This window comes from Phodopus roborovskii, unplaced genomic scaffold, assembly GCF_943737965.1.
Source record: "Phodopus roborovskii unplaced genomic scaffold, PHOROB, whole genome shotgun sequence".
Taxonomy (NCBI): domain Eukaryota; kingdom Metazoa; phylum Chordata; class Mammalia; order Rodentia; family Cricetidae; genus Phodopus; species Phodopus roborovskii.
Window position 1 is genome coordinate 15,257,743 of NW_026126514.1, and position 18,991 is coordinate 15,276,733.

The 18,991-nt window shown below is 35.4% G+C and overlaps 1 protein-coding gene across 3 annotated transcripts in view; it reads right to left on the reverse strand.

Annotated features, from left to right (window-relative positions):
• Positions 1-18,991, reverse strand: part of Mdga2 (MAM domain containing glycosylphosphatidylinositol anchor 2) — a 761,827-nt gene that overhangs the window by 221,636 nt on the left and 521,200 nt on the right. For all 3 annotated transcript variants that reach the window (XR_007835196.1, XR_007835197.1, XM_051195916.1), the window contains exon 6: positions 16,347-16,616. Coding sequence is in view for 1 of the 3 variants with exons in the window: in XM_051195916.1 (XP_051051873.1) it covers positions 16,347-16,616 (270 nt within the window). In the remaining 2 variants the exon portion in view is untranslated. The remainder of the gene's footprint in view (positions 1-16,346; positions 16,617-18,991) is intronic.

The window sequence follows — 18,991 nt, forward strand, 5'->3', positions numbered from 1 at the left end:
CATCTCCTCCTCATTCCACTGTCCAGTCTATGTTCTGCTGCCTTTGGTCCAGCCCTGGATCAATCTTGTTCTGGCACTCTCTCTGTTTGTTTCCCTTGAGTTTGACATAACAAGTCTTACAGACATCCAAACATGACCATCCATTCCCAGTGTGCTTGAAGCTATCCAGAGCTTGATGTTAAGATGCAATTGCTGAAGACACCATATAGTTGAATTATAAAAGTGGAGAATTCAATCACCTACTCACCAGCAAACTTTATCTCTACCGGCCAACTCTCATAGTGTTAGAAGGTGCTATGCATGCTACTGAAATTAAAAGTAATCATGAATTGTATAGAGTAAGGGAAGTCTTATGCAAGTGAAGTTCTGAGTGAATGTGTATTATTTGATATGAGACAGCTATGCAAAGTATGAATATGACTCATACAAAACTGGGTCAGGTTCAGAAAGGCAAGACTTTTGTCTATGCACAAGTGTTTGCAAATGATCAAAAAAAAAAAAAGGCAACTTCGGTTTCCTTCTCCTGAATGTTTACACAATGACACTGCTCTTCCATAGAAACTTCCTACTGAGACTAGCTAACTCTTCCTCCTGTGCTGTACGTAATAAACAAGATGAGGTTCTGGATTGTTGCAGTAATAGGTGTGGATCTCTTAGAGAATGAATAGCCCAACTGACCCCAGCTTTTCTGTATATTTGTGTCTATCATTTGTCTAGTTCCCTGCTGTTTTTTCATTACCTCACTGCTTCAGTCAGATAAAACATCAGCCATGCTGGATTTGGCAAACAATCTCACCCAGATAGGAATCCTGAGAAGTATAATAATGACTTCTCTGACCAGCTATTCCCACTGCTATAACAGAAGCATGGGTGTTATAGGGGTAATTGATTGAACTGAAAGCCCACTGCACAAAATGTAAACCATATCTGGAACTGTAACTAGGGCCGACAATTTGTTAGCACATAGGCCTTAGTTTCTGGGGGGGGGGGGGGAGCATACTGCTATTATTTCGCTAAAGGGATATAGTATTAAAAACTATTCCTAATGAGTTATTGCTATGTTCAATGCATCTTCCAACCCTCACTGGAGAAGCTTTTAGATAGCAAGTAATGCAGAGTCCCTCAAATGCTCAACTCCCACAGAATAAAAGACTGTCAATGCTAGTGCCTAAAAGAAACATACCTATCAGCACTCTTTGACCCAAGGTTTAGTAATCTTCCTGGAAGAGGGGCCAGCATATTGTGAGAACTAGAAATGGTAGATGATTTCACAGAAACTGTTTTCTTGATAAAATTTCCTGATATTTCACAAACGAACTCAGGGTGATTGTGACAGCATGTATAAGACATGTGAAACTTCAAGCCAGACAAAACTTCAGCACAGAAGGAGAAAGTGGTGCGTATACTCCCACCCTTAGCAGAGTAGTTATTGTCATTTGTCAGATTCTGGGAGACAGAGAATAAGCTGTCAGTTTCCATTAATGTTATGACTCTTAGTAGGTGGACCACACTCTAGAGAAAAACCAACACATGAATAGTTGGGCAGTACAAATAATAAAGTTAAAAAGCAAAAAATTAACTTGAAGTTGAGTGTGTAGGGACGTAGAGTAGATCTGGGAGGAGTTGGAAAGAGAAGGTAAATATAAAAATATATAGAATCATCAAAGAATTAGTAAAATATTATTTTCCCTACCTTTTCACTGTTTGCTTAACTTAAACCTTTATAGGAGAGAGACTTAAGTCTGTCTTATGTTAAAAGCAGTCTTTCCTACATTCCTATACTTTTCTTACATTCTTATTTCAATTTCCCAAAGAATTCAGTATTTCTGAGTTACCATTCACTCATGGTCTACTGAGTATGCCTTCAGATTTATCTCTCTGTCAGAGAAAAATGCTGGCCTTCCATATTAAAAAAACAAAAACAAAAACTTACTCATATAAACTCTTTCTAGTAGGCTAGGTAGTGTACTATGTCTTCATCTTGAATTTATTTTTTTTTACAAAATTCTCTGAAACAAAGTTAGTTCTCAGCTCTCTTTTAAGGTCCACAAAAATTATTTCTCAATAAAAATTGTCTTATCCTTCAATGCAGACATGTATGAAAACCTTATTTCTTCTTGTCTATGCCATATTGCTTTTAGTTTATAAGTGGTTCATAGGACAACTTATTGAAATCAAATAATAAAAATCAAATTGTTTTATTCAGTTATTATTTTAAATACTGTTATAGAACAACTTTCCTGAAATAACATATTTTACATATTCATGAAATTTCCAAACTTATACAACATTTGTGTCTTTGCACTTGGGTCAGAAAAACTAGAAGGAAAATTTGGATACAATGCACTTTAAAAGAAAATAACAATAAAAATACTATAGTTTAGTCAGGAAATGGTATACTCTGAATTTATTTTGTAAACAGTTTGCCTCTTAAATGACATGATTGAATTAGACACAAAATTATATCACATGTTAGCTAGTAACTATGTACAGTTCCTAAATTGTCACTGGGGAAATACACATCAATTACCATATTCTTTTCTGTGCACACAATACCTGAAATCAAGACATGTTGAATTATAAAAGAATATGAATTTTTTGCTCAATTTAAATTTTTATTGTTTAATGATTGAGCAATTTGCCAATTACTGTTTATGTGTTTTTGATTACTATACCATAAAATTATGCTGCTGTTTAAGCCTTTAACATGGAAATGCATTTTGTTCTCAATATTTTTATAATTTATTTTTGGTCCTAAATATTATCCTGCTAAATAAGCACAATATTAAACAATGACTTGTCATTATACCCGATGATGAGTGTGTTTCTTAACCTTCATCACAGAAGATTCTTTATGCAGTATATAGAGACTAACCCAGAAACATACGACTAGTCACGGGACAGAGAATGAGTTACTACAGTGTGTGCTTGGCCATAAGTGGGACATGTATATTACACCTCCTTCTCCCAAAACCCAGTCATCATTGTGTAAGAGAAGAGAGACACTGTAAGAGCAAGAGCAGTAGGTAACTACAAGAAAAGTTTTTTTCAGACACATCAGGGCATTCGGGCTGAAACCAGACAGAATCTCATCATACAGAGGGGAGATGGGCATGAAATTCTTCTTTTGTCTGAGGACCTGCTGACAATTGATAGCTGTTAAGAATCACATAGTCAGCTTTCTTCAATGGTTCCATCCCTGATACTTTAACTATGATGTAGTGGATGGCCATATACCTAAGAGTATATGGAAGCTGTACTCAATGGGTTTAAAAGCCAACAAGAACAAAAAGACAGAGAGTTGAGTATATAGGGAAGTAGGGTGTAGATCTAAGAAATATTTGGTATTAATAATGACCAAAGTACACTTTTGAGCTTCTCAAAGAATTTATAACAACAACAACAACAACAACAAAATGTCCTTTACTTATGATAGTTTTGTGAAACAAACTTATGGTAGAAAAAAAGATTAACCAGTCTATGATACTTATTTTATATTTCCCTTGTTCATAATATATGTTTCTTATGCGTTGTATTCTCATCTTTCAAATACTTAATGTAAAGTAAAACTGATAGTTCAAACATATTATTATTTTAAAATATTCAGTTATGTTTCTCTGATTTTGACTTTCTTAGCTACTTTTAGCTCAAAAATTTAGTTTTTATTTTTATTTTTTTAACAAATTGTTTTCTTGTTTCAGTAGGTTAGCACTTTATTCTGGACACAGAGGCAGGGAGATCTTTGTAATTGGCTTACAGAGAGGACAGATGGCTGAACCCATTTGGGGCCCAGACTGTGACACTCAAGTTCATTCATACTTTTAGTAGTCAGTAAGGTTTTTTCCCCTCACCACTCACTAATTGTTGGTTGATTTTCACTAAGATGGATTTGAATTATGAGTCTCATGGTTCTTATGACTGAAAATTTCAAAAAAGTGAACTGTGTGGGAGAGAAAGAAGAAGGATTATAAGGAGGAGGAAATGAACAAGCATAATTCAAAAGATGAAATTGAGAAAATATGACTACAAAAGAATATATTTTAGAATTTTAGATTTGGGAATTTCCTGAAGCACATGGAATGAACATTAGTGTTGAAGAAGTGATCAAATGTATAGGGAAATAAACAAATAGAGGTTATAGCATATTTAGCAAAAACTGAATCAATTAATTTTTAAATAATTCTTGTACAACTCACTATTTCAAAAGAATATGGTATTCTTTACATGCATAGATCTAAATGTATTAATTATATGGTTGCAGGAAATATTATACCATGAATGGTCAACTTTAAATGTTTGTCCTTTATGGACTGTAGGCAGTTTCTAATCCTCCATAAAAAGAAAATGGAGTAATTTTAACAGCTACTTGATTTTGCCCCTTGGTCACAAATAAAGACATTTCCTTTCTGAATGTACAAGGACTCTTGCTTGTCAAAGTCCAACTCAAGGGAACCATCTGCCCAGAAAGGTATTCTTTTTTCATGGTTTCGTTTATTTGAATTTTGCTGTTTTAATACAGGGTTTCTCTTTATAGCTCTGGCTGTCCTGTCTGCCAACCAGGATGGCCTCAAACTCATAAAGCTCTGCCTCTCGAGTGCTGGCCTCAAAGGTGTGCACAACCACTGCCCACTCATTGTCACATCTTACTAGGCAGGAAAGAATTTTATTTTAAATTTGTTTCTTTAACAACTATATGTGAATACATCACATGTATGAACAAATTTTCCTCTTGCTTTTGTTAGAGGAATGAGGAAGCTCTGAAACACTGTAGAAGTAAGAAAGATCCAGAGGTATTGTGATAGTGTAGAATGTACAATGAATGGAACAATGGGTATTGGACTTTATCTAGTATGATTGCCTAGCTGGATAGAAAATTAAGCAAATAACTATTATGTAATCAGGATGTAAGAGCTAATTTAAGGAAAGGCATATCAGATGACACAAGTATTTTGCCTAATATATCTTTGTCTATAGCCTTTTAAAGACACATAACATTAAGTTTTCTGAGTCTCTGGATCTGTGAAAAACAGACCTGTCAAGTCAAAAAACCAATGATGCTGAACTGACTTTTTTCAGAAAGCTATTGCTTCAACATCATTTTACAGTTATGGGTCATCCAAAGACTGTCATGAACTCAAAAATTTATTAAAGAATTAAAAATGATTATGCATGTTTCTTATTTGCTAGATATTTAGCAGTGTTGATTTTTAGAGCATTCATTATCAGGAATTAAAATTTTTCCTTTTGTACAGTGTCAATATGGTAAGAGAGGTTCTATCTGTAAACAGGACATGTTAGGATTTTTTTTCTAGACAGGGTTTCTCTGCATAGCCCAGGCTGTCCTCAAACTGACAGAGGTCCACCTGTCCCTGCCTCCCTAGGGCTGGGATAAAAGGTGTGTGTACCACAGCCCAGAGGCTAAGTTTTAATACCAAAACCAAACACATATAACTATGTTATTTATGAATCACAATACCAATACAAAACTATATATGAAATTATACAATTGCTATATGAAACTTTTTAAAGAACACATTTTATGAAATTCTTCATATACTAACATTTAGAGCCTAAAATCCAAGCTTTTGTAAGATGACAGCAAATACAATTAATCATTTTTAGAATTTATATGGCACTGGCCATTCACCAAAGAGAGAACACTAAAGTCATTTTGAAGCCACAAAACAATGTAATATAATTTTTGCTGATATGCTTTCTTTGGTGGTGAACATAGGGAGAGGATTTTAAGTAGTACAGAATATTAAATGGAGAAAAGAGATTAAGTATTTGCTGTGCAAATCTGGAAGCCCTATACCCAAAGGGCAAAGAGACTTGGACAGACAAAAAAAGGGCTGGTTAGTATCATTTTAGATATTTTTTATTAATAAATGATCATAAAATTGGTGCCTGAAAACTGAATTTGATAACCATGGTGATTTGTATAGTATTACAATAATTGCCATTAAAAATTTTATATTAATATATTTTTATTTTTATTTTACATATAGATCCAAGTTCCCTCTCCCTCCCTCCCTCTTTCCCTCTCTCCCACCCTCTCATGCTCCCTGACCACCCTCCTCTCCCATCCCCCCAGCCATTAAAATTTTTTACCAGGCTTAAAAATCTGATCGAATCTACCTGGGAAATTTCCAGCTAAAAATGGCTGACTTTTTGGTCAAGTGTTTGAGTACATAGTCCTCTCACAATTAATGAACATTTAGAACTCATTTTCCTTTGTGTTATACTTAATGTTTAGATTGTAAAAATATTTTTGTATCTTCCTCTAAGTGATTCTACTGATCCAATTTTAATAAACTCTTTAAATTTTTTTTATACAATAACTTGTAAGGTAGTCAGAAAAAAAATAAAAAAATCATTGCAATTCCAAGTCCTTCACAATGTATTCTTTTTCAGAAAATAATAAACTCTGAATTTCTTGTTAGTTAGCACTGTAAATTCAATAAACATATGTCCGTGATTATCAAAGAAAGAACATAAACAACAACAAATTCCCCAAACAACAGTAACAAAACAAACAAAACCAAACCCAAAACATATTTCAATTTAGAGTTTGTATGTTACAAAGGGAGATACTTGTAATATTACTGTAGGTAGTGTTTTAACAAGTCAAAAGGGAATATGTCCTCAACCCCAACATTTTGCTAGTGTGCCATGCTGTCTGACACATAGCAAGTACTTAACTGTTACTAGTGGTTGTTATTACTTAGAACTGGTGATTCGAAAGCTAACAGTTTTAACCATAGAATTTTACAATGATGTGTTTTTCCACCAATAAGAATAAAGAAGAATGTTTGAAATGTTTACTGTGATGATACATCTTTCAATGAAATAATTTCAGAATAAATATACTTAAAAATAAAATTTGAAATTTTAAAGTACAGTTCTTTCATGGATATAAACTGGAATAAGGAATATTACCATTTTTTCCAGAAGGGAAGTTTATGCAGTTCTGTGATGATACACTATATTTCTTTGCAACTAGGAAAGTATCTATTCAGGCCCCACTGAGTTCATGTCAACTTTTTGTGAAATGGTAAATTGTAACTCAATATTAAAATTATTTATTTATATTATCATAATAGAAAACAATTGAAACTATTTTGAAATTTAAGGGAGAAAACTTGCTTACATTACTACTTTTCAAAGGTTCAGGAAAAGGAATGATAAAAGATTAAGAGTGTAGATAAAAACAGTTTGAGACATAAAGTGAAAATTAAGGCATTCCGGGAACAAGACGCTTTGAAGTGTACAGTTCACGGAGTACCCTGAATACAGTAGTGTCATTAAAGACTGTGTGAATTATTTGATACTTTGCCCATCAAAGGGCATCTACAGCATGTGCTGCCTTCTTAGTCTTGATTTATATTGACAGTTCCCTCCAAATATCATGTGCTTTAATAGAGGCTTAGCTGCTTTGGAGAAGTGCTTCAGACATGAAGACTCTGAACCTGTCAATGAATTAATCCATTGATGGGATTATACTTTGATGGTCTGTTAGAAAGAGATGCAAACCTGGGAAACAGAAATAGCTAACTGGAGTGAGTCCTTGCGGTTATTCTTAAAGGTTTGCTTTATCTCTAGTCCTGTCATTTTGTTATCTCTCTTCCATCTAACATAAAGTAAGCTTATAGGCCACCATACATGCCCCCTATCCTGATGCTCTGTCTAAACAGAGGTCCACAGGCAGTAGAGCCCAGTGACCAGAGACCCTCTGAAACTGTCAGCCATAATAAAACTTTTCCAAATTTAATGTTTTCTTTCTCCCTCAGGCATTTTATTAGAGTTGATTAACATAGTCCTTTTATAAGAACGGTCTAATATAGGACTGGTGAAGACTTTTTCCCCAGTCTGTGGGCTGTTGTTTGGTCTTGTCAACTGTGTCCTATGCCTTACAGAAGCTTCTCGGTTTGAGGAGGTCCCATTATTAATTGTCAATTGAAGTGTCTGCACTAATGGAGTTATTTATGTTCAGGCAGCAGTCTCCTGTACCAATTTGTTTAAGGGTACCTCCCACTTTCTCTTCTAAGAGATTCAGTGTGGCTGGATTTATGTTGAGGTCTTTTATCCATTTGGACTTGAGTTTTGTGCATGGTGATAAAGGTGGGTCTATCTACAGTCTTCTACACACTATCATCCAGTTGCACCAGCACCGTTTGTTGAAGATGATTTCCTCCTCCCATTGTATACTTTTAACTGTTTTGTCAAAATCAGGTGTACGTAGGTGTGTGGATTAATATCATGATTTTTGATTTGATTCCATTGGTCTACCTGTCTATTTTTGTTCCAATACCTGGATGCTTTCAGGACTATAGCTCTGTAGTAGAGCTTAAAGTTGGGGATGATGATACCTCCTAAAGTTTTTTATTGTATAGGGTTGTTTTGGCTATCCTGGGCCTTTTGTTTTTCCATATAAAGTTGATTATTATCTTTTCAAGGTCAGTAAAGAATTGTGATGGGATTTTAATGGGGATTGAATCTGTATATTGCTTTTGGTAAGATTGCCATTTTACTATGTTTATCCTACCTATCCAAGAGCATGGGTTATCTTTTCACTTTCAGGTATCATCTTTAATTTCTTTCTTTAAAGACAAAAAGTTCTTGCTATATAGGTCTTTCACTTGCTTGGTAAGCGCTACCACAAGTTACTTTATGTCATTTGTGGCTTTTGTAAAGGGTGATGTTTCTATGATTTCTTTTTCAGCCCTTTTGTAGTCTGTATATAGTAGGCCTACTGATGTTTTTGAGTTTCTCTTGTATCCTGCTAGTTTGCTGAAGGTGTTTATCAGCTGGAGGAGGGCTGATCTCCAAAATATACAAAGAATACAAGAGACTAGTCACCCAAACACCAAATAACCCTATTAAAAATGGGGTGTAGAACTGAAGAGAGAATTCTCAATAGAGGAAATCAAAAAGGCTGAAAGATACTTAAGAAAGTGCTCAACATCCTTAGCTATCAAAGAAATTTAAATCAAAACATCTCCGAGATACCATCTTACTCCTGCCAGAATGGCTAAAATTAGAAACAACAATGACAACTTATGCTGGAGAGGATGTGGAGAAAAGGGAACACTTCTCCACTGCTGGTGGGAGTACAAACTTGTACAGCCATTTTGGAGATCAGTATGGCGGTTCCACAGGAAATGGGAATTAGTCTACCACAGGACCAGGCAATCCAGTTTGACATATACCCAAATGATCCAATCCATGCAACAAAGACATGTGCTCAACTATATTCATAGTAGCATTATTTGTAATAACAAGAACCTGGAAGCCACCTAGATGCCCCTCAACTGAAGAATGGTTAAAGAAGATGTGGCACATCTATACAATGGATTTCTACTCTGTGTAAAATAAAAAACAATGGAATCTTGAAATTTGCAGGTAAGTGGATGGAACTTGAAGAAACCATCGCAATGAGGTAACCCTGTCACAAAAAGAGGAACATGGTATGTATTTACTCATATATGGATTTTAGACCTATAGCAAAGGATCACCTGCCTATAATTCACAACACCAGAAAAACTAGGATACAAGTTGGATCTAAGAGATTCATATAAGGTCCCTCACAGAAGTGGGAAGGGAAGAGTTCTCCAGAGCATTGGAGGAGTGGAGGGGCAATGAGGGGCGAGGGAATTAGGAGAAAGAGAAGGGGAGGAGAGGAAAGCACAGGAGACTAGGAAGATTGAGTCAGGGGAGGAATAGATAAGATAGAGATAGGTAGATAGATAGATAGATAGATGATAGATAGATCATAAAATAGGGAACCATGATAGGTTTGAAGAGAAAATTGACTCTAGAGAAATGTCCAGAGACCTACAAGACTGACCCCCAACTAAGAATTTGAGCAACAGTGGAAAGGCTACCATAAATTCCCTTCCCTGATAAAGAGATTAATGACTAACTTATACACCATGATAGAGCCCTCATCTAGTAGCTGATGGAAACAGAAGCAGACACCCACATCTAAACACTGAGGCGAAATGGAATCCAGATGCAGAGAGGGAGGAAAAGACCAGGCCACAGAAATCAACAGAGACAGCTGACCTGAACAAGGAGGAGCTAATGGGTCCCCAGCCTGATAGCTGGAAATCCAGCATTGGACCCACTCAGACCGCCTGAACATGGGTCTCAGTTAGAAGGCTTGGGTAGTCTAAGGGACCTCTGACAGTGGAACCAGGATGTGTCCTTGGTGCACAAAAGGACTTTGGAGCATGTTCCCCATGGAGGGATACTCCCTTAACCTAGAGGCAGGAGGGAGGGCCTAGTACCTACTCCAAATGACTTGAAAGGTTTAAATGACCCCTCCAGGAAGGCATAAGTCTACAAGTGCAGTGTGTGTGTGTGTGGGGGGGGTAATGGGATGGGAGGGTTGTAGTGGGGTATGGGAAGGTGGAAGAGAAGGAAGGAGGGAGGGATGGAGAGTGAACTGGGATCGATATGTAAAATGAGGAAAAAAAAAAAAAAAAGAACAGACTAGTGTGTACTACCAAAAGAGTTATCTGAGGATTACATCATGAGAACAAACTATTATCTTCTCAGGAAGTCCCATTCTGAAAGTTTCCACCAACTTCCAAAAGTGCCATACCGGTGACTGTTCCTGTAAGTACAATGATCCTTTTGAGACCAGAAATTCTACTCAATGTCATAACTCTAAGTTATTATTTTTTCTTTTCCTCTTAAATAACAAATGACTCAGCATAGTCTATTTATCCTGATTTGGTGAGAAAGCATTCACAGGAAGAGCTAGAATTGAAAAAATATTGTGAATATTAGTTTAACCAAGGGAGATGTGTCAATGGAAAGGGCAATGTGGTATCATCAAATAAGGGAGAATGGGGGGTCACATAATGCTTTGTCAATAAGGACAGAGAGATTTTGTAGGTCACATTCAGGAGTACAAACTCACTTTTAATTTCCTAATCTTTTTATGTTTTCATGAGTCTAAATAATACAATGTTCCTGACTCTTTTTAACCGAAGAATAGAATCTAGAAAATTCCATGAAATATTGCTTTATCAACTTATCAAAAGAAGTGGAAGACACCTTGTTCTTTAGTTCTTAGAGTTAATATATGATTAAAAGTATAAGGTCAGAGAACAGATTTAATTACAGATATAACAATGGGGAGTACTGGGATTCAAGCTTTTTCAAAACTCAAGATGGAAAAAAGGCACATCTATCTCACCTCAGTCCTGTGGAAGATCTTTCTATTCTCTATGGGACCCATGCAAGCTTTGAAATAATTCTCATGTACTGTGCTTACTTATCTGATAGTTTAAAACTATGTTTTAGTGAAGCCTGATGATAGACTCTGGTTAATCAAAAACCAAACCTTAGAAGTAATCTTACTTTCATGATAATAATGCTCAAAGGATGGAGGTTGCACAATGAGACTTATGCGCTCTTACACAATCAATATTAAATGTTCCCTCTAGATAGAGTTAAATGTTCTATAAAATGTGATCATCTTGCACCATGTTTATTGGGATGCAGCTTTGTGGTAGAATATTATTTTAAGGTATGTGATTTGTGTTTATACTGCATTTTTTTTGAACTCTGTGAAGCAGTGACTCTTGGCCCGTATAAACCACCTGATGGTTTAATAAAGGACTGAATGGTCAATACTAATGGAGGAGTAAGAATAGGTGGGTCTGGCAGACAGATTAAATAGAAGGAGAAAGAAGGTGGAAGAGGAGGGGAAGGAAGAGGAGAGGGAGAGGAGGATGTCATGGGTTAGCCACCTAGCATCCCAGCCACTGATGGAGTAAAAAGGAAAATAAAAAGAAACACAGAATTAATAAATATAAAAGCCCAAACTCAAAAGGTAGATGGGTTAATATACAAAATAAAAAAAAAAAAAAGCTGGCTTGCAACAAGCTGAGCTAAAGCCAGGAATTCATAACTAATAATAAGTCTCTCTGTGTTTGATTTTTTTGGGAGCTGTGTGCTGGGACCCTTGGGGGAAAAAGCCAAAATCATAAAGTTTTTAACATTATACTGCTAGGAGAAAGGAATCCTCTGAAATAATGGGATGTTTAAGAATTTTGCACATTAACAGTTTCTTTAAACACTCTCATCAGAGGATACAGTTTTCTTTGAATTTTATTGGCATATACTCATTGTACAAATGATTACATATGGCACATACTTATTATACTCTTTTTTACCCTTTTATATCCCTTCTTATCCTTCCTGTTTTCTCCTTCCACATACCTGACAGACTGAACAGTTCTCAGTGCACACAGATTATACATTATCCAAGAAATATATTGAGACCACTAATTCTGTATAAAACAAAAATAGCTCTTTCTAAAGATGACTTCTATTAAGATGGTATGGGAAAGGGATGGGGTTAGAGGGGTTAGAGAATTAACCCCTCTAACCCAAAGAGGGGTTAGAGAATTAACAAATGGAAATAATGAAAGTTAACCATATTTCACCTTCTGCCCTCACTTCAAATTTTCAACCCCAAATGTATCTGAGCTAGGTCCAAGGAAACACATCTAGAGATTTATGCTAGTTGGATCACATATACATTGTGTGTAGCATATTTAAATATCTCACAATACACTAAAATATGCTGAGAATTTCTTGGTGATTTTATTATCCATACTTGCTCAATGGTGGCTTAATCATGACAGAATAAGTGTGGACATTTCTAAACATGGGGAATCACAACAAAGAACTTTAGATGGAAATAACACATTATCTAGTCAGAGTATAGACTGCATTAAGCTCAGCCACCCAGGATGAGATTAGGAATCAAGATAATTTTCTTTTCTTATTTATCAGGCAGTTGCTTCTTGCTTGACTTAGGGAAATGTGCCCCATTCACTGTAAAAATTCTCAGGATCATATGAGAATCATTTCTGCCTTAGTCACATATGTTTTACTTTAAGAAAAAGTCTCATTCCTGATTTTAGCTGAAATGCTAGAACAATTTTGGCACAAGTGTTATGGGAGTAGCCACTCACTTATTTACTTGGTTTAAGGTCTACTTCATGAGACAGTGATACTGCTAAAGGGGGCAAGAACCTGATAGGAGATAGATCATGAGCACAGGGGAAAATCTAATACTATTATCCTACTAAAGGAGTGAGTGTAGGAATAAAATGTCTCTTAAGGACATATCTTTACACCTATTGGTATGTGCTTTGTTCAAGTGCTTATCATTGAAGTTTATTCCTGTAGTAAGTGGAAATTAACGCAGAGACCCACAACTGGAAAATATGTAAAGAGTGAAAAATGTTGAAAACACTCATTTCTGTATTGGATGACTTCATCAAACCCCTAAGCTCAAGGCTCAGGGAATCTATGTGGAAAAGGAGGCAGAAGATCCTAAGAACAGCATCTTCCAGATACAGTAGGGCTGATGTACATATGAACTTGTTTAAAAGAGATGGGTACCAGTACTGAGAGGACCACATGGACATGGAGTTCCATGTTTAACCAAGAAAATATATGCAATTGATACCCGTCAGCAAAAGGAAAACCCATTTCACCCACAGAGTGTCACTGGGTATTTCAACCACATTCCATGGCTGGTCCACGCACAGAAGTAGTTACCCAACACAAAACAAATTTTGCATTTATTTATTTATGTGTTTATTTGTTTTGGTTTTGTAAGCAGTTGTTCAATTTTTGTTTGATTGGCATTTTTATTTTGTCTTGTTGGCCTGTGATGTTTTGATTTTCTTATCTTTTTTCTTTTTCTTACTTACTTTCTTTTTTTATGATGCAGAGCATGAAGTTGGGTTAATAGGAATTTGGAGAGGAATTGGGACAAGTTGGGAAAGAGGACAAATATGTCAAAATATTCTCTATGAGAAAAATTTTCATAAAAAACAATCAAAGAATTCAGAAATGTTTCCAAAGTATTATTCCTCTTTAAACCCTACTCCTTTCTGTGTGTAGACACAGGTTTAAATGCTGATATTTAAGAACAATATACCCTTTATCTTCCTTCGGATCCCATTTAGTTAGAGACAATATAACATGAATTACATCCACAATTCTGTATTTTACCTCATCTGGGATAAAGGGTAACTGAGACACTCTAGAGTTCTACACATTCAGAAGCCTAGAGAATAACTGATTAAAAAGAAATAGAGAAATAAAATATTTTTCTTTAAACTTCTTTTCTTGCCTTTGGACAAAAGACAGATATCTGAAATTATTGTAGTATTCTTCCAATATTAACCTAGTATCCACTAGAATGTTATTATATCCAGTAAGAATACAAAAAATCTTGCTTGGAGGTAGTGTCACATGCCTTTAATCCCAGCACTCAGGAGGCAGAGGCAGGTGGGTCTCTGTGAGTTTGAGGCCAGCCTGGTCTACATAGCTAGTTCCAGAACAGCCTCCAAAGCCGTACAGAGAAACCCTGTGCTAAAAAACAAGCAAACAAAAAATACAGACAATACAATTTGCTGAATATTTGAATGTTACAACTGAGAAGTCCCACTGGTAAGTTAATATGATTATGAAAATATACAGGTCAGAAAATTAAAGGAAGAAAAATAAAATTGTGCACCAGATAATTTTTAAGGCTTTACTTAATTCATATTACTTGTGTAGGAGTTCGGAAGTTTTCTTTGTAATGATGAAAAGTAGAGGCAGGAGAGGGATAAGGTGTATTGGCTGCCCTTGGATTCAGGGTTATCAAATACTCTAGTCTGCAAACTAGATTGGACTCATCAAGTAAGTTCTCAAGTAAACTTGTTTCTTCGGTACAATAATATACTAAGGTATTCACATTTGGATCTGTGACACTTCAAGCTAAGTGTTGCAACATTTTCATGTCAATTGTCCAACAAGACTTGACAGACTATTTCACACCTCTTTGATAAAAAAGAATTTAAATGAAAAACACAAATAAACAATAAACAAATACTGTCACTGTATACTTTTACCCTTGTTTATTTCACTTTTAAACAGTTGGTGTATGATGGATGGCAGAATCTGGTTTCTCGACATAAGAAGCCGCCAAGAGGATTTAATTTTGGCAATACTAATAATCATTCAGGATCACTGAGTCCAGCATTTTTTATCCCATGAAGAAGCATTGTGGTAGTTTTCTTGGTTCTACTTCATTTTAACAAGATGCATAAAGTGATATCTTTAATGTATCTCACAGTTACTGACTGTACTTTGGCCAACAATTCTGTAGCAGAGGGCATGGACATGAGTCATACTGTTTTGGTTTACACTATAATAATTTACATCCTTTTTTCAAAGTAGAATTGTATCAAGAAGTTTATTTCTAATGTTTTGTACTGGGCTGGGAACACTACAATAACTACAACAATACACAGCACCATCACACATTAATGTCAATGGACACAATTGTGTTTCACTCACATCATTATCTGCCATGTACAGTGGGTCTTCTTGGTCCTGTAAATGTGTCTATTAACCTGAAAAGCATCATTGTCTATCTCTACCCCTGCCTACTAGTATGACACAAAGAACTTACGTTCTCTTTGAGGTCATCTTTAACTCTGTTTCCTCCATCAATAGTGAGGTACATACATTGTCAATATATTAGTTGGGAGCTATCCCACGAGTATTACTGTTGCTGCCATTTTAGGAGCTCATATTTTGTTCTAGTCCCTCAAATAAGTTTTGTTTTTCTTTTTTGATGACTTTTCAAAGTCTTTGTTTCATTGAAGTTTCTAGAAACCTTACTCAACCAAGTATGCATGTCTATAATATTTCCTAATAACCTCAGTGAGAAAGAACTTGAGAATAGTATTTACACTTTTATATCTATCTTCTATATTTTTCAAAACACATTATCTAATTATCAGTATATTTTATATTCAGCATATGCTAATAGAATCTCTTAAGTATGAGAACCTATCTCTCTATACATCAAAATAGAAAGCCTTCTTATAAATGAGATCAAAATAGAAAGCCTTCTTATAAATGAGATCAAAATAGAAAGCCTTCTTATAAATGAGATCAAAATAGAAAGCCTTCTTATAAATGAGATCCTATAAATATTGACAAATCATAAACTTGAAAAATTTATTAAATTTCTAAACTGACATATGCTCTGTATATATTTTATGTTTTATATAACATTTTATCAATTACATTTTACTGATAACATAAGTTCAAGTCAATGCATTATTTTAAGTATGTGGTGAATTTTTTCATGCAAATAAAATATCATTAGGACTTAAGAAACTCAGATTCTAGTTCTGATTACAGATCTTATTTTTATAAACATTGTCACACTATTTGGGAAATAAAGTCAGTATTTGAGAAAATATTTTTTAATTAAATGTGCCAGTATTTGCTTCCTCTGCAGATGAACTTACCTCTCACAATGATGTTGGTGGACTTTTTTGCAGGGTTCCCCACATTATTATTGGCAATGCAGCTGTAAGTACCAGCATCATCTGAGGTGATAGCAGGTATGGTCAATGTCCCTCCATTCAAAACAATCTTTTCAGGCAGAGCCCCAAAGGATCTGACCCAGGTGAGAGAGGGTGTAGGCTCTCCTCCTGTTGTCACACACACTAAAGTTATGGCCTCTCCAGGATTCACAACTATAGGATCATCCACCAAAAGCTTAATTGATGGGGAAGCTAAAAGACACAAACAGAAGACATACATTCAGTTAGATATGCTGCATCTTGGAATCAACAGTAGCATCTAAACTCAATCATTAAACAATTACAATTATTATTCTTTTTATTAAGAGCAGAGTGTACTACTCGAACTTTAGCCAGGTGTAATACTTCCATATTTCACTTAAACCGTATAAATGTATGCATCATTGTTAAATGTTTCACACTTGATGTGGTATTTTGAGACTGTTCCCTCAGAAATGAAACTTCACTCATGGAAATATCTCCAGATGTAGAAAATAAACCTAACCCATCTGGTTCAGAAAACTGGTGAAACTCACAAGAATCTTGAAGTATCTCTGGAAGTTACATACAATCCCTTCCCAATCTCTGGGAGGAGAGGAGACTCTTCATTTTTCCTGCCTAGAATTTGTGCAGAAAGCTCTATCAATTCAGCTTTCACCAGTTCTCACCCAAACCAGGTCTGGCTCTCAGTCATGCAACTGTTTGCACATCATCTGTACCTCTGTAAGTTACCTCAGAAATTGCATGGCTTCTTAGCTAGACTTGGATAATTTCTACAGACTTTTGTCAGTGCTCTAACTGTGATGACTAGCCATTTGCTTATGGCACCCTAGAAAAGTCCCACAAAAATGCAACTATTCATTTCCCTGAATTGTTGTTCTGATCCTAGAATAACAAAAATGATTAAAATAGTCAAACACAGCAGCCATGTCTCCTTAGTAATATGCTACTTTTTCTCTTTTTCATGTGTACTTGTTTAGTCCTTGTGTTTTCATCATGTGGATTGTCAATTCTTTCACTTTTGTATCAATAAAGAATGAAATAATTGGTTTTCAAACTGAATTTAACCAAATAATAGAGATCAGAATTCATCACAGACAAGCCCTAACACACAAGCCCTATTACACAGCAAGCCCTAACAGCTATTCTCCAGGTGTAGATTCATAGCCTGTGTCATTTGGTCTCAAAGTGTGTGACTAAGGAGGTCCCCTTTGTCAGGAAGGTTGAGGTTGTGAGTTCTCACAAACACAGCTTTGGAATTCAGAAACAATTAATCGCAAATGCCCCAACAGAAATACTGAAACTACCAGTTCTTTTATGGTTTAATTTGCAAAATTCCCACAGTGAAACATAAGTTTTTTGAAATCCCCAGATGCACAGATGGAGGATAAGACAAGGCTACAGAAACCCACAGAGACAGCTGACCTGAACAAGGAGGAACTAATGGGCCCCCAAACTGACAGCTGGGAATCCAGCATTGGACTGACTCAGACCCCCTGAACATGGGTCTCAGTTAGAAGGCCTGGGCAGTCTAAATTAAGGGACCTTTGACAGTGGAACCAGCATGTATCCCTGGTGCATACAAGGACTTTGGGAGCACTCCCTTAACCTAGAGGCAGGAGGGAGGGCCTACTACCTATTCCAAATGACTTTTAGATTTTGTTGACGCCTCCTGTAAGGCACCACTATCCCTGTGGAGTGAGGAGGGGCATGGGAGGGAGGGAGAGGGAGGGAACTGGGATCGATTTGTAAAATAAGAAATAATAATAATAATAATAATAATAATAATAATAATAATAATAATAAAGAAATCCTCAAGCCAAATAATAGAAAGATGAACATTCATTCAATTAAAGACAATCTTCTTTATACCAAATACTCAAGATAGAAGCTAAATAGAGAACATGAAACATTACATTCATACAGGACATATCCTAATTATAGCACAGTGTAACACATACAACACTTTCACAAACAGAAGTAGGAAACAGGTATTTTACTGACGTTTAAGTTCATATGTTCAGGAATAAGTTATGACAAATCTATCTATCTATCTCTATATATATATTTATATTGTTCAAAGTTATTGCATTAACTTAAAAATTATTAAGCTCAGTAGTTTAGAATTAAAACTCATATGGTTTGTTGTTTTAATAAAATTCATCTTGCCTTAAAAAAGAAAGCAAGGGGGAAAATAGAGCAATAACTCCATGCTAAGGATTCATGAGAGAGACAGGGAGTCTCTATGGCATTTTCAACATCGTTGTTGCCTCCTGGTTCTTCTAACACCATTAAAATATCATGGGAATTTTCAAAATGTCACAACATCAGGCCCTCTGATGTGCTGACATTACAGTATAAAGATTTATTATTAAAAAGATGTTGGGAAATACACAAAGTAAAGGTGATATGAAAAAGTCACCACATTGGGGAGAAAACAAAATGTATCAAAGAATTATTAAATATTAAACTAATGAATGGAAGCTATCACTAATTAAAACATCTAAAATATGTATTATACTTAATTATTAATATATAATTATCAAGAGGCAAAAGGAATACTACTTATTGAGGTAAATAGCCTAAAC